The sequence below is a fragment of the Branchiostoma belcheri genome, unplaced genomic scaffold, assembly GCF_001625305.1.
Source record: "Branchiostoma belcheri isolate BF01 breed outbred unplaced genomic scaffold, Haploidv18h27 scaffold97, whole genome shotgun sequence".
In the NCBI taxonomy this organism is placed as follows: domain Eukaryota; kingdom Metazoa; phylum Chordata; class Leptocardii; order Amphioxiformes; family Branchiostomatidae; genus Branchiostoma; species Branchiostoma belcheri.
In genome coordinates this window covers 1205161-1222375 of record NW_017804653.1, presented here as the reverse complement: position 1 = coordinate 1222375, position 17215 = coordinate 1205161, and the positions used below count along the sequence as shown (strand labels likewise).

Sequence of the window (17215 nt, the reverse complement as noted above, 5' to 3'; positions counted from 1 at the left end):
AAAAAAAAAAAAAAAAAAAAAAGTAAGAATCCCTACCTACCGACCCTAATTTTTTCTGGACTGTAATAGGAAACACAACATTTATTTTGTTAGGCCTTGTATGGAATAGTCCAAATTACCTGACCAAAAAACAGGCTGACATACATGTATACTTGACACATGTTATGATTCTAATCTATCCCAAAGAAGTAATTTTCTAGACTTGCTCATCACTTCAGATATTGGTTATATCACATGATTATCAGATATCATTTTGACACAGTTCTATACTATAGACTCCCTGTGTAGCTAGGCCCATTCCCGCGATATAAGCAGCCGTGAGATATATCCGATACGCCGTCACGAGACACAGTTTACATGACCTGCATGTACAATACCAGGGTGGGGAGATCCAATGGCTCCTACAGGCTTGTTTTGCAGATGAAGTGATGTGATAGAAATGGTCCTTCCGATGCCTACAAGAGATATTTTCACCTCAGGTGTAAGTAGACCAAGGTTACAGAGATTCTTGCTTGCGATGTCACATGTATTTTTGCTAGTTTTGTCATTTAGGAGTGAATATGTAGTGACTTATGTATGGTGTATTGTGCAAGGGTATTTTAAGGTGGGGCTGTGTTATGTTGATATTGATGTTAAATACATCTGGAAGTAAGTCTGTTTTTCTTGAAGATAATATCCTTTATTTCTTTGTGACTGATACTATAAAAAGACCTATTTAGAATAATCAATATTCTATTATGGTCTTCTTTGTGGCCTTTCTTCAGTTATTGTCAGCCTTTGCATTCAAATCACCAGTTTTGACTGGGTATGCATAAGAATCTTAAATTTAGCATTTTCTTTTCATGTATTAACCCAAGAGCAGTGAATCTGTAGAAGGATATGCATTATGTTAGACCAATTGATTTTTTGAAATTAAAAGTTGCAGTGCTTGTCGTTCCCTTGATAATGATCAGTTGGCTTGTCAATTGGATTCACGCCGCCAGAATTTTAAACTGCTTAGTTGTCAGAAAATGTAAGTGCAAGCTTTCTTGTGGATTGTCAGAATCGAATGGGTAATTTTCTGGGTCTAACACTGGGTGATAATATCCAAAAGTTTATCAAAATTCTCATGTAGCTTCAGTAACAAATATTTTTCTTTTCTTATCAGTTTATCTTAGATTTCTTAAAGAGAGAGATGATTGGCAGCCCTTAAAAACAATTAGTGGTCAAAATACATGTAGCTTTGACCATGGTGCTGAAAACATGGTGGTTGTGAAGTTGCCATCATTTGAAGAGTCTGTGTGTTGTTCACTATTCAATAGGACATAAGTGTATTAAAAACATGTCAAAGTGTGCTCCTACACATAAAAAAATCATGTATCTTCATAAGAAAATGGTGTTAAAGCATACTTTTGGGGAATGAAGGGCGACTGCTTGTTTTTTAGAGCAAGGGCAAGTTCTGCCTGACAAGACACTTCCCAGTCATCAATTATTGATGTGAAGAAGCCTTTTATTGAGACCATTTGTTTCACAGGCCATATGGTCAACATCAACTGCCATGGTGTACCTTATGAATAATGCTGAGGAATGGTCTCTTTCCTGATACTTGATATTGAGGATGTCCCTTCTGTGGAATATAGGAAGGGTTCAACTTTTTTAGTATTCATGTTGTGTCTCTGATGTTAGATCTAACACAGTTGGTATAGATGAAGGTGATCATCAACAAATGTACCAGCTGTGCCATTATTGCTAACAATATATATATAATACTAAGTATATAATAGACAAATAATGTATAAATGGGACCGTCCATACAAGAAGACATCCCAAACCAAAACTATAGGTACTCATTTTCACCCAAATGCAGTGAAAAAATAGGTGTAAACTTTGAAGTGCCTTTATCAAGGGAACAACATTGGGATCTGTTTGGATTTGAGCCCAGAACCATAAGATTCTATTAAGATCACAGACCACATAATGGGCAAACCCCATAGTCAATAGTAGTTTGGGCACAAAGTAGTGCAGCACATTACTTGAGAAAGATGCAGAGATTCTTAAGTGCACAATGGCAAGGTGAAAGCTGTGTTGAATGGTAGAGCAATGCGTCAAGTTTCCGACCATATATGGTTTCTTTACCACAGAAATCCCCACAGGGTAAAAACTGTGTTCTGCTACTTGCAAAAGTAAAACCAAGGCTAATTTTCCATGTTTGTTTGTTTGTTTGTTCAGGAATGCATGGAGAAGAGAGTGGAGGAGCTGAGTCAGCAGCTTCAGGAGGAGAGGGCAGCCAGCCGCAGGGAGAAGCTGACTGTAGCCAGACTGCAGAGGGAGGTCGCACGCAACAAGAGCGAGGGGCCCATGGTCAGTGGAGTTACTATCCTCTATCAAAAATGTAGTACTGTACATCTATCCTAGTTTCTCTGAAACTGACTATATCCAGACTACAGAGGGAGGTCGCACGCAATAAGAGTGAGGGTCAGTAGAGTCACTATCTTATATAAAAAATGTAGTACCGGTACATCTATATCCTAGTTTATCTGAAACTGACTGTGGCCAGACTACAAAGGGAGGTCGCATGCAACAAGAGTGAAGGACCTGTGGTCAGTTAGTCAAAGTAGTAGGCATCCTTCCATTCTTGTCTTAATGAAGACTGAATAAACAATGTAGGAGCCTTGTCTTAGTACCTCAAAACTGAAGGTGTCTCTGTCAAGTTAGTGTGCTACAGACTTGTCTATGTTTATCAAAGACTTACTGTATATTGATTTTTAAACTTAAAAGTTTGAGGCTGAGAAATTTCATAGCACTAAACTGGCATTTACCCATTCAGTTTGAGAGATTGTAGCACTCCCCACTGTATGTAGGCTTCTGATATGCACTGGTGCATTATACTGAGGGATGTTCCATAGGACATCTATTTAGATGCATTTGTTCAGTGTGGTAGATTGTCAGTAACCCGTTAGAATTATGTTAGTAGATGTTAAATGTTAGATAAGGCAGTAAAGTCACTTTTCAGTAGTGGAGCTTAGTCATAACTTAAATACAAATCCCTGACATTTCAGCGAGAAAAGCTGATGAAGGACCTTGACCTTGAGCGCAGCCGGCGTGAGGAGACAGAACAGAAACTCAGGGACGTGACGGCAGACAACGAGCAGTGCAAGACCAGGCTACAGTCCCTGCAAAACGACATGCAACAGTACGTTCATTTCTTGTTATGTTCAAAGGAAAAAATCTTGTTTTTGCTCTGTTTCTTCTTCTCCAAACAAATAAGGGCAATAACCTGGACCAGACGTATGTCACCATGTTAACTAGTGTTGGGTTACATCATGTTGCAATTTTATAGCAGAACATCATGTTGCAATTTTATAGCAGGAGAGATTTAGACTACTGTCACCATATATATAAATATATGAATATGTTTGAGTAAGAATTAACAGAGCAGCCCATATGCAAAGCTAAACATTATGCATTTGCTTTGCGAATGTTACCTTTCTAGTTTAAATTTAAGACTTTTGTTCCAACACGAAAGGTAGAGCTTTTGACCAGTCACTCTGGTCATCCTCAGTAAAGTTTGACCCAGTGTTGACATCACACATCATAGAAGCCACTGGTTTTCTCCCCCTGGCAGGTTTTCTTGAACTGCAGAGGCCTCTTTTGTCAGAGACAGGAGGTTCTAGGGTTATTTTTGCTGTACATTTATTTGCTTGTGGCATAGTTTATGAACAAGTGCTGAAAAAGCTATCCTTGTACAGGTACATTGTACATTTCAAGGAAGAAGCAATACAAGTTTTAGCCTTCTAGCAACCTTCAAAAATTTTCTTTGTAAATATTGACTGGGGGTTTACATGTAAGTCTGACTTCTTTATTACATGTGAATTTTGGGGCCACCTACCCTTCAAAGTACAGTTTGTTTTTGGATAGGAAATGAGGCTGCAAATTTTGGCAATTATCAAGCATATTATCAAGGGATTCAGTTGAAGATTAGCGCACACTTGTAGATGAGTGTTTTTTGATTGAGAGGGAAATCCCCCCATGCTTATCTTCTAGACACACTGGCTCCCCCACAATGACTTTGAATTTCTGTGCCAATTATCATAAATTTGCTGCAAAATGGATTGACTTTTAAGCCTAGGATTGGGAATAATGTAAGGAAACAAAGGTGAAAAGTTCATTGGAGTTTTCCCTGTTGGATTTTCCTCCTGTAATTGTCCTCTGCTTCATTAAAGTCTGTACTGTTTTTTTACAGTACTGTGAATTGTTCTAAGGTCCCCTGGGCTTAATTTTGGTTTAAGTTTTTGGTTGAAACAATAATATAATGCAGAGCAGAGCACACAATCTCAATGTCATGAGTTTGCAGTGAGAGCTTACAATGAAAACAGCAAATATAGGAAAACTAATGCCAAAAAGCAGTTACTCAAGCAACAGGATATGATTTTGGAAACGTCAAACGTTTCAGCTAGTATCCAGTAGTTTTGATCAGTGACTGAGAGACCTGACGTTTCCAAAATCATATCCAGTTGCTTGATTAACTGCTTTTTGGCGTATCATATAACCTGGATGTCTAACCTTCATCGACATAGGAAAACTAAGACAAATATTTCATAGTTTACATTATTGCAAACGTTTTAACTTGGTTGTCTCTACGTTGGCATCAAAATCAGGACATGCTTTGACATTAGGTTACATGTAGTTGACTGAATCTCTTGTAGAAATATATGAGTTATTCCAATTCCAGCTTTTGAATATATATTAAGTATTAGCCCAATTCTATAAGAAGTATTACTATTAGCCCAATTCTGTATCAACTAAAAATTCTCCATCACAACTGTCCCAGTCTGATATATGAGAGGACAAAAGAAGTAATAGGATTTGGTTATCATAACATTCAGGATTTTGTACGGCTTCCTTATGGCACGTTTTAGTATCCTTATCTTTCTATACAGCTATTTTATTGCCATAGGCAGGGATAGAATCCGGGTTAAGTGCATTTCTAAAGCTTAGCTCGAAATCCATTTTGACACTATCTTGTGGGTAGTGTGCGATTGTGATTACATTACTACCTGTGCATGGTAGATAGTTCTGCTGTATTGTGATTGTAAATCATTATATGGTAAAAGCATTGTTGAGTTCCTTTTAAAATGTAGGATCTTTTAGAGAAAAATGCATAAGTTTTATTCCAAATAGATTTTTTTACGTACTCAGATTTGGGTCAAATATCCATAACTCATGGTTGGTTCTGTCTTTATTTTTATTTTTTTACCACATAAAAGTTACCCTCAATGTAAGACTGTTTGTAAGCTTTCTGAGCATTTCTTTATACATTAACACAAGCTGCCAGTTTCTTCACACCAGAAAATGAAAGGACTTTGACTGTCTTAACTTTTCATTGTTGCAACATGACGATTTCATTGTATTCAAAATGTCTTCACCTATGCTGCCCAAATATTACAGTCAGCACCTAAGTCAAGTATCCGAAAACAAGTGTTCAGAAAAAAAGGAAACCATTGCTATATGGAGACCTAATGTCTAACTATGTTACTGTTAACAACTCCCATTTGGTGTCTGGTACTTCATTTGAATTGAGAATATCCTGCAAATGACAGACGGGCATAACCACCGTGGGACTTCAGTGTGCAGCAAAGTGTTCTAATATGATCAAATTTGAAATTCTGATTGACAGTAACAGGGTCCTAGGTACCTGCCAGTTGTAACCATCTGCACAGTAGGCTGCCAGTTGTGTACAATCATGTATGCAGGGGCTCTGTCCTGGGACATAGGGCCAGATGGTTCTTTCAGCTGGAGTGTTACACCTCCTGATCTTACTGTTATAATTACTGCTACATGTACAGTACATGTGACATTGTCAGTGATACATTTTGTATGTGTACTGCAGCTAGCCTGGGTACCTAACCTATTTTTGCAGCCGAATCTCTTTCATCCTCTTAAATTCCCAACAAATTTTTGCAGAGAGGACAATAGAGACCGTTTGGGAACCAGGCTATACTTTATACAGCAAAAGAGTCATGAATACATGTACCACTATATAGACTAGGGCTACATGTATGTGCTAAAATATGACATCATTATAGGAACAGTTTTACAGAGATTTTTACAGAGGTTTTCATACCTGTTCCTATACATTAGATGTACTTAAAAGTACAGAGTAAGACTGAACCTCTAGCTGAACAGTTTGACAAAGACAGAATTTGTTTCCCCCCTAGCCAATTTTTGTTAGTACAGTCCTGCTGATGCCAATGATGTGATATATTGATAGATCCCCACATGGTAGACCATTAATCGATATGGTTAGTGCCTGTCTGGGTCATCCCCCAAATGAATGTGTTTCTGTCTGGCACACACATACAGCAGTTCATAAAACAGGCTGAATACGATCACAGATGTGGTTCTTTCTATTACAAGTTTTCTGGACCAACGAAAATACCATTCACATCATTGGATATCCAATCAGATATTTTGTCCAGTGACTGTCCCACAAACCACAGATTTTCTTGAATAGCAAGGCTCTTTTTAAAAAGTGGTTGTGTGTAAAGAACTTTGCAATTCAATCATTCACCAATCTGATGAAATTGTTTATGGATACAGTTTTGGTCATTATAATGATGCATTATTATAAGCTTTGCAGACACTTGAATGGTCAATCTGATTGCTAGGGGTCCTAGAGGGTACCCAATTGCAGATACCCTCTAATCCAGCTCTTGTGTGAGGAATGAAAGTGCCTCGTCTGACAAGCTAATTGGATTAACTGTCAATCTCGGGTTTAGTAGATATGATAATCAGTCATAATGGACTAAAGAGTCCTATATCAGTACTGCTAATGCCTAAAACATAGATAATACATGTAGTATGTATGTCCTTACATTTTTTGGGGGGGATAAAACGATTCAAATATACATGTAGATATACAAGCATCCAAACGGGTTTGGAACACGTGGACAGAAAATTCAAGTTACATTTTGATTGGAATCTTCGAAATGGTTTTGCGGTTACGTAAATGATTCAAATATAGATTGATATACAAGTGCCAAAACTTGTACGGAACATGTGAATGGAAAACGCATATTACATTTTGATTGCAATCTTCAAAAGTGCAGGATTCATTTCCATATCATTTATAAGCAATTTAGCAAATTACTGCGTCGTGCAAAAATTTCATATCTTCTTTGGTTGATAATATCATTGCCTTTGGCAGCATTGCCAACATGTATGACATCCCACCTGCTTGATTGACAAGAGAACTGCCCAGAGAGAAGGGATCATACTTACGCCAAAGGCAATGATATTATCACAGAAAGTAGATTTGAATTTTACATGACAAGTAACTTTCTTGATTACTTATAGATGCTTTGAAAATTGGTCCTCCATTTCTGAAATACTCTTACCCAAATCGTGATCTACAGATTTCAAATCAAATGCCCCCCTGTAGGTGTAACAATCTGTGCTTCAACAGGGTTTCTATACTGGAAGGAAGCCATTTTTGCAACTTGTCAAGCCATGTACCCTTATAATACCCTAAACATTTGAAGAGATCTATGCAGCATTGAATTGGGCACTAAGTAGCATCATTTCTATCTGGAAGCCTTAGGGTACCCATCAGAAATATGACAGTGGACGTTACTCCTGATTTGAAAGTCAGTGACAAATCAATATCTTCTGCTGATTCAAAGAAGTCAAACTGATATCAGAGGTCACCCTGATATGCCGAATGTCCATCTCTTATCACTTATCAGTGGATGTAGTATTCAGTGTGGACAGTAGTGATAACTATGTCAGCTGCCCGGCTGACTGTAATGAGATTTTTATTGTTCCTTTATACATCAGATACAAGCAAGCAGAGGAAAGAATGAAATGATTTTGTCTTGAAAATTTACCATTTTTATAGCAAGTCTCATTATTTGAAGGAAAGTATGATCCTATATTATGAAAAACAATAATACACTGATGTAGGAATTCTGACTAATATTCATGTTATATGTTGTTACACACTTTACACAGTACATGAATTCTTGTTCTGAATGATTTTAATGTAGCAATTATAGCTTTTACCTCCGGAAACTACATTCATGAAGATTCTGAGATAGAGTAAGGTTAATGTAAAAGATCTCAAGATTTCGTATAAAATATTGAGATCTTTGCAAAAAATTTTGAGATTTTTCAATTTTGAAATTAGTGTGAAGACCCCCACTGGCCAATTTGTGTTTTTTTTTTCAGGTGAGTCTGTAAATTCTTATCATGGAAAACATTTCCTTGTTGTTTTTAAACCTTAATGTTAATGTGATATTCATGCATGGAGGCTTTCCTTTCAGCATGATGTGGACATTAAGTGATTTGTCTGGACAGGTTAATAGAAATGCACCAGACTCAGAAATGGAATTTTAACAAGGCCTGACCATTCCTTTGCTAGATGCTTTTCATCAATTTAGAATGGAAAAATAATGGAAAATATATTTTTGGTCAAAAAGAACAATTTTATATGTTGCTTTTGACATATGATATGTTGTTATCTTGAAGCAAAATATGGTGGATGTGGAATATTGCAGACAGCAGTCACCTGCTGCACCCCCCAGGCAAGTTGAAAATGGTCTTGCCCAGGGGAACCTCATTTGAACCCTTGAGGAATATTATGTGATTACCCTCATTTCCATATATATGAAACAAGTGGGAAAAATAAAGAGCACTTGTTCCTCCTAAACAACAGCCACACCACATGTTGTTCCAATCCTGCCAAAAAGCTCCACATGTTTGAAATTTCAAATTCAAATAGTTTAACATTCACCTTTTCCAGCCAGTATGTTTCATGAATAAGTGATTGTTCATACCACAGTGTGGGGGAATAATTGATGACGGGGTTGCGTGTATGATGTGTGGTGATCCCCAAATATGCAAATGAGCTTATGTCAGAATCTTATATGCAAATTTTTCCATGGCAGTAACCTGTATCATGTGTATGACTGAGACTTAAATAAATAAAAGATCTGTACAACATAATTTCTTTGCTACCAGTCTGTATAATTTGTAAGGAATCCAAAGATATTTCCTACTTCTATGGATGGACCTAAATGATAAATTAAGATGTCTCGTGAAGGGTGACAAGGAAGCTGTGTGCGTCCCCCGTTTTAAGATGGTACAGCCCACTTTGCCATGTTGAGCAGGTGGCTCAGATTTAATCATGTGGGATATGGTGTTGCTTTGTTGTCAAGAAAAATACATCGCACAAAACCTCACTGAGATGTACACTAGCCTCGGAGAAGAGGATGGTACGGAATGTTTTTACGACGGAGTTTCGTTGGTGGATTCAAAGTTGCGGAGCTGAGAGAGGTGTTTAGCACGGGTGAGTGGGTACTGCTTGTATTGTGAGTGAGCTATTGTGTGTGTATGGGCTGTATCATCATAGCACGGGGTATTGTGGTAATACAGAGCAGGTTCAACATAGAGTATAGAGCACAGCTTATACATTGTTATATTTCCTTTTAGATAAAGGATGTACCATGTAAATACAGTATTGATAGCATAACATATCCATTGTCAGACAAATATTATATTATATTATTGTTAGTATTCTGGCAATAATTATTGTCAGGGTAGCAAATGAGACTGGCATTTTCTGTAAATTGGTGATTTTTCTAGCTTAAAGAAAATAGAAAGGAAAATTTGTATTTTCTGAATTTCAAATATCATCCAGTCTCTTTCAGATTTTCATTATCTTTAGCAAAATTGTTGTGACATATGAACTAAGCAGTTTATGATGATAATCAATTTTCCTGTCATAGCTAAATCCTAATGGCAGTTAAGGACATGCAGTCTGAAACCTATATCAGTTAAACCTACATGAATTTGCAAACTTCATATGTAATATTTTGTTCTGCTTCCGTTCATAGCCAGGCTATAAAATTATTTGTATGTTCTTCGCTAGGTGTAGAGTCAATTCAAGGATAATCTGCTTTAATACATTCAAGTTGAGAAAATAGATAGCACAGCAATTTACATGGAGCATAAGTCTGAAGAGGTACAGCAAAATGCTTGTCAGAAAAAGAAGGGGACACACTTCAGTACCTCTAAATCTACAGTTATGGAAATGATAGATAATGTTCCCCCTTTGTTATGCAATGACACATTCAATAGGTGATGGTGGCTGAGCAGCTCGAACAATAGAAGGTTGTACACTTTATAGACCTGTAGTTTCTAGATTTTGCGGTAGGTACAATATACCAGGTACATGTACTTTGTGTGTCAATCATGCTTATTCTTCCCAAACTCAATGACTATAGATGTATGATGAAATGCATTTATAGTTTTATCTCTTTAATTCTGACATCAAAGAAAATGTTACAGCTTACAAACCCAATCTTTGATGTTTTGAAATATTTAAAGAAAAATTGCTGACATGGCTTTTTCTTGTTTCCTGTTTGAACCATTGTTTAGTCTGAAAGGGGTATGCATTGTTCATATGTTAAGACCATGATTATAGGGGTTGTGGGTTAGTGGGTTATAGGGGTGAACAGGTGCATGGACTGTGCTCCCAGCAGGTGTAATAACTACGTATAGTGTCTGACGGGTAAACTCAATATGCTGTCTCTTCATGCCTTGTATAAGAAGGACAATGTAAAATGCATATAGTTGCCTTTTTTTGCATAATATTTGTCTATGTCATGTTAGTCATAATGGCTATATGGGTTGAAATTCCAAAAAAAAGGCCCCAACAGATTATTTTAGCTGTGTATTCGAAAAATTTGAATTAATCGCCAGTGACCCAAAATACATTTCAGGCAATAATAGCCAAAGTATCATAGTTCAGTCACTTTCCTCTTTTCATAGCCAGACACCCTTAGAAAACCATGATAACTACTGTAATAAAAATAGCTTGTGATTTTTCTTTCCTACTGTCATTACAGTACGAACTGTCTTTTTGTTAACTATTGTTCTTTTGCACGGGCAATATAAAACAATTCTTGGAAGTCCCTCGCCCCTCAAGATTATTTTTTCCGACACTTAGATGTTAAGAATATGCTGTAACTACTATACATTTAACATCTTTACACATGTGAAACCTAAGAAAATACTTGGGTGCACTGGTGCACCCACAGAAAAAAATTGGGTGCACAGCTCCAAATTTTGGTGCACTAAGGTGCACATGCACCCAGTATTTCGAGCCCTGATAGCCAAATTATCATCCAGTCACCTTTCTCTTTTCATAGCCAGATGCCCTTAGAAAACCATGATAACTAATAAAAAATAGCCTGTGATTTTTCTTTCCTATCATTACAGTCCGAACTGTCTATCATTGTTCTTTTGCATGGGCAATATAAAACAATACAAGTCCCTCACCCATCCACTGGGACCTGTGGTTTCTGAATCTGCCATACGGCCATCCTCACAGGTCAGCATGGAAAGTACTGTGGGAACTCCCTCTGTGAAACTCAGATCAAGCTGTGTGCTACATAAATCTGTCTGATGTGGCCCCTGACAATACCAAGCATGAATCATGCTACAGTAGCAAGCTGTTTGACACTACCGGCACATAACAATGGGATTGTGGTTACATGTGCGAATAGACAGCGTGGTCAACATTGAAATTCCTTTTGCAGTATGTACTGCAGGGCTAGAAATTCATTTTTGGGAATAGGTGCAGTGGTGCACCCAACCTAAAAAATTAGGTGCACTAATTTTTTTGGGGTGCAACAAATAAAACAAAACATAATTACAGATCTTAATGCTCCTCTTCAGCTATCTAAGCTTGAATCTGAAACGGGAGCTAACTTCAAAATCTTACACAAGAAGTACAATAAAGATTTATTATTTTTCTGACACTTAGATGCCAAGATTACCCTGCATACTATTAATGTACAAAAATATTTGGGTGCAAAAGAATTGGGTGCACAGCTCCAATTTTGGGTGCACTAAGATGCACATGCACCCAGTATTTCGAGCCCTGCATAGAGTATGTATAAAAGTGAGAAAATGTAAAGATTTTGTATTTTCATTGATAAAACAATGACACTTTTAGCATAAACCATTGTATAGTCTTAAGCTGTTATACACTACCAGGACAATGGTTTTGGGGTTACATGAGTGAATACTAGATAGTGTGGTCAACACTACATCTACAAAGAGCCTTTCCTTTATGTCTAATGTAGAAATATTATATTTCATTGTTAAAAACAATTGTAATGTTATTACTCTTCATACTGGTTTATTTGTGACTTTCAGCTGAACTCATTTCTTATACTAGTACCTAAAAACTTTATGGCAGCAGTGTCTTTTCTTTGAGCCTGTTTCGGACCCTTTTCAACAGAAGAGTCCATAAAAGTTAAGTGTATAATTGAAATTGACTGGTAACAATTCATTTTGTATATTTAGTAGAATAGCTCTAGGTTTATGGCAATCATAAAATGATTAAAATGCATTAGATGAGCTAACAGTGATTGTACTTAGTATGATTTTGATGTATATATAATTGATGTATATACATGTATTGCATATATATTTCTCTATGTTAACTTTGATAGATTCATTGTAGTACTTTAATAGATCTGGAACTGCAAAATTAATCTTATCTTAAAACATAACGTAGAACAAAAACATAATTACTAGACACAAATTACACCTAATACATACATGTATGCTTTGCATTACTCTATAAACTTAAGGCAGTATATATTTATTAAGAGATACTATTAAAAGTAAATTAATTCTAGTTCTAAAAATGGTATATTTGAAATAAGATTTTATGATTTTTCTACCTTAATTATTCAAAGGCATACTTCTTAGTTCTAGTGCCATATGATATAATCCCCATAGATATATAGTATAGCTGCTTTGATAGGTGCATCAATGACATCATCGGTATGACATCATCACCCCACACCTGTAGTTTTTTTCTGTATGTTCATGTCAAGGGTCACCAAAGTGAAAAAGCGCTATCTTCTCATTAGGGGAGCATCATTATATGCTCAGGGGATTGCTATGAGTTAATTAATGCATGTGGAATGGCCCTTAGCTAATGATCATGCCTCGTTCACACATCGTTAATGGTCTTATTTTAGATTTATCTGTTTGTATGATGCTATATAAGTCTTCACTGTGATTAAGTCAATAATTTAACTTTTCAAATGACATTGTATGTCACAATGCATATGTGTGTAATACTTGGATAGGAGCTTGTCAAATTTGCCAAAAAAAACAATATTAATTTGCCACTATAGAACAAAATATTTTTTTGTAGAGCCATTTTTAAAACAAAATGTTGATGTGAAACAAGAAGTTGAATTGGAGTGGCCTGATGACAGTCATTGCCCCTGATCTGACCCATGTAATATGATGGGAGTCTGATGTTAGTCATAACAGTCTGGCCCTGTACACAGCTGTTCTCACATGGCATAGCTGACTGAACCTAGCATGACATTTGATGTATGATTCAGCTGTGTGTTGTCATGATTGGGGGGGGGGGGGGGGTTGTCAAATTGATTTCCTTATAAGCACAATAGCAATATTAATGTATATGTGAAACACATTGTTTTCTTAGAAGCCCAGTGCGTTAAACTGTTAGTATTACCAGTTTATTAAAACTCAAAGTCAATAAATTAATCTAAGCATTAAAATAAATTTGTTTTAGCAGAAGGACAGAAAGTCACTTCCAAGTTATAGAACTAACATTTTCACACAAATTGTCAATGCTTATTTTAGTTTTCTTTATTTCACTGTAATGTGAAATATCTATAGTTTCATAGAATTAGTTATTCATGTATGGTATCTTGTAATATTTTCATCACAGTATGTCATCCATGTATGCCAACATGGATTGAATTTCTTATCAAACTCTCTGCCATGTCTTCATTGACTTGGCAATGAAAAGGACCATTGTAAATCGCTGGTGGAGAAGTTCAAATATTCTGTGAATGTTCACTTGATATGTGCTCTGTGATATGGAAGACCCGATAACCAAATTTAGGTCAGCCAACTGTTCATTGTACGTGACTTTACTGTGTGCAGTTACTAGTTACAGTTGACAAGATAGCTAACATCCAACGACATTTCTTGTATCTCTCTCAGTCGTAAAGATATTACAATGATTATGATTGGCTAATCATGTAATGCAGTCACCATTGTCAAGTGCTGATTGGTTGGAAATGCAGCCTATGTTTTGGTGGGCAATATGGGCCATGTAACTCAGCCGTGAGTCAACTATGTTTATACCTCCACAGACAGGGTAGCCTTTTGTGTTTATATTTCCCTTGACGTAGCTTAGGCGGCCTGCAGCTGTTTTGCTGCTTTGCAGGAGTCGCACTTCCGTCTTTTTGCTTGTTGCCGGAGCACGGTGTGCATTCCTTTGCTCTTTACTGGTGTTTTAGAAAACAGGAACAAAATTTGGGTCAGCTCTCTAGATATACTGTACACAGACAATCGTTAATGGAACAAGTCCGTTCAGGGTGTGCGTTGACACAAGGGTTCATGTCGTGAAGACAAGTTTCAAGGGATTTAAAGGGTACAACATGATTATCGGTAAGTAGAGTTTCAATGTAATATTAACCTTTTCGCGGAGCTGTATGTATCTTTTGTTTAGACTTAGCACATGGCAGCAAAAAAGCTGAATCATGTTGGATGATGACTCAGATCTCAGTCTACTTTCTTTGTGTTTTGATATGGTCTGTAATATTAAGTTTAGATTGCCTTGTTGAGGTTTCAGTTGTGTATTTATTATGTGGGGATAATAGATACGCAAGATCCAAGAGAATTGTTCTTATGTGATTGTTGTTAACTTGTTGTTATTCACCTAATGTTTACCTTCATGAACAGGTGGAAGAGTTGTGATTGCTCTTGTTGTTGTCTTGTTATTTACGTGTTGTTATTTATTGTTTACTGCAGTATGGAAGAACAAGTGCAAGGGATGGTCCAGCTAAAACAGAAGATGGACCAACTGAAGCGGGAGCGTGGACATCTTATTGATGCATATGAAGTGAGTTCATTACCTTTACTATCTTGGGAAGACATATGTAGACTTATAAAAACTTCCATCAAATTATTTTCCTGACAATGGATATTTATCTTGACAGGTGGCATAGGGACTTCCTTTTGAGACTTTCCATTGTTTTGAACAATGGGTACTTATAAAGTAATTAGCACCTATTTGATTATTTATTTGCCGTTCCCACATTTTTACAGTTTGACACACAACTTTTTACATTGTAAATTAAGATATTTTTAACAGTAATTCACTAATTGGAAAACAAATCGGAAAAAAGAATAACACTTCAGATTAAAAGAATTTTTCAGCATCAAAAAGGGATTGCTAAAGTTGAAAATCTCTTTTGTTCACTTGAGAGATTTGAAGTAGGTTTCAGTTCTGGTAATGCCATGTGGAGTATGTGAGTCATGTAGTTGTTGAACACCATCTGTTCATAGTGTGAAGTCATACTGACTAGCAAGCAAAATACAAGCTCTACCAGTCAGGAACAGTTACAGTGTGGGTGTCTGACATATTACATACTATGTCACAGTATAGCCTGATATCTAATGTGTAGGTGGAAATTTAGATGATTGGTAATATCTTTAGGCTATCGTATTAATTTAGCTGCAATCTTGACCAAAGGACATATCAAAAGGTGTTATCTCCAATGTACATACTACACATACACATGTACAGTATGTCACTGTATAGGCTGATATTTGTAGGACCAGTGGTATAGATTTACATGTAGCTATGTGATTCTTTAACTCTAGATACCCGTTAGTATACTGAGAAACGATCTAATTCAGTACCTTGATATTCTCTTAAAATATACGACATCTCTGATTGCCTTTGAGTCATACAGTTGTCTGGAATGGCAAAATTGTAGGGATCTGGACATAAATTTGGACATTCAATCGCTATTTTACACTGCTTCTGAGAAATATCCTCTATCCAAAAAAATTATTATGTAATACATGTAAATAAACATTTAATTGGAGATGGGTGCCTGTCTTGGTAAGGGAAGAAATTATCAAAGGACAGTATGTTGGTAGAACGTACTGCGCAAAACCCGTAATACTTTGTGCATAGCAAGAAGTCTTGTTTAAAGTCATATTCACGCATTTAAGGACAACATCCTGTCAATAGTTTTTGATTGTCAGAAAATATATCATCTGCAACAGACAAAATTTGACTATAAGTATAACATTGGAGCTAAAGAAAAGGCTAGATTACCAGGCCATACCACTTCTATCTGGAGGACTGACTGGTGTAGATTTACATGTATGTTATTCCTTAGAGCACATCAATATTCCACATGTTGTTGAGTGCCAAGTTGTAGATCACGTATTAGATAGCAGCTGTGTTGTGTCTATCCAGTCAGGGATCATTCAGTAAAGTACAGTTTTGTCACCCTAGTAATCTAGTTGTTATGGCTATCCATTCAGGGATCATTCAGTGAAGTACAGTTTTATCACCCTAGTAATCTAGTTGTTATGGCTATCCATTCAGGGATCATTCAGTGAAGTACAGTTTCATCACCCTACAGTAATCTAGTTCTGTGGCTGTGTCATCACATTTGAACATGTTGGAGGCCTTAATAAAATATAAAAAATGTTAAATTTTTATTCTTAACCAGGACAATTTTAACTTTTTCAATGCTGATGCTTTGACAAAATGTGGCCCTGGCTTGGGCTTGTAATTTCCATTCAACTGATTTTAAAAATTGTCCTTAAAGTCTTGACAACACCTTGAGCCTTTTCTTGGAAAGCAAAGATTGATTTCTCCATAGTTCAAGTCCAGCCCCTGCCTCCTGTCTCTGACTGACAGGGGGCGGCCATGTTTATTTACCTAGCTGACCTCCAGTAGAGGTGAAATGTAGGAGGCAACACTAATTGATGATCTTCAGGGTTTGACAACAATCACCTGGATACAAGAACGGCTGACAGCCTTCTTAAAATCCTGGGTACAAGAGCTGCTGATACTCTTCTTTAAAAACATGCAAGAATGGCTGGCACCCTTCTTAATAAAAACCTAAAAGAGGGGTGACATGGTCCTCTTAAAAACCTGGGTACAAGGAAGGCTGACACCACTCATAAAACAATGATTCACGTATTCTATCTTTTAGCTGAAACTGAAAATGCAGTGTGCACAACTCTATGATACAAGGCAAGGCATTTGTTATTTTGGATGGTGGCATAAATTTTAAACCTCTGCACATTAGATATCAAGCAAAAATATCGAGAAGAGTAGGGGTGACCTGGTGTGCTTGGCTAA

The 17215-nt window shown here is 36.7% G+C and overlaps 1 protein-coding gene across 1 annotated transcript in view; it reads left to right on the top strand.

Moving 5' to 3' along the window:
* LOC109461862 (nck-associated protein 5-like) overlaps positions 1-15053 on the top strand; it is a 52765-nt gene extending 37712 nt beyond the window's left edge. The window contains exons 4-7 of the mRNA XM_019758332.1: positions 2209-2340; positions 3039-3172; positions 14857-14947; positions 15045-15053. Of these exons, the coding sequence (XP_019613891.1) occupies positions 2209-2340; positions 3039-3172; positions 14857-14947; positions 15045-15053 (366 nt within the window). The remainder of the gene's footprint in view (positions 1-2208; positions 2341-3038; positions 3173-14856; positions 14948-15044) is intronic.
* The last annotated feature ends 2162 nt before the right edge of the window (positions 15054-17215 follow it).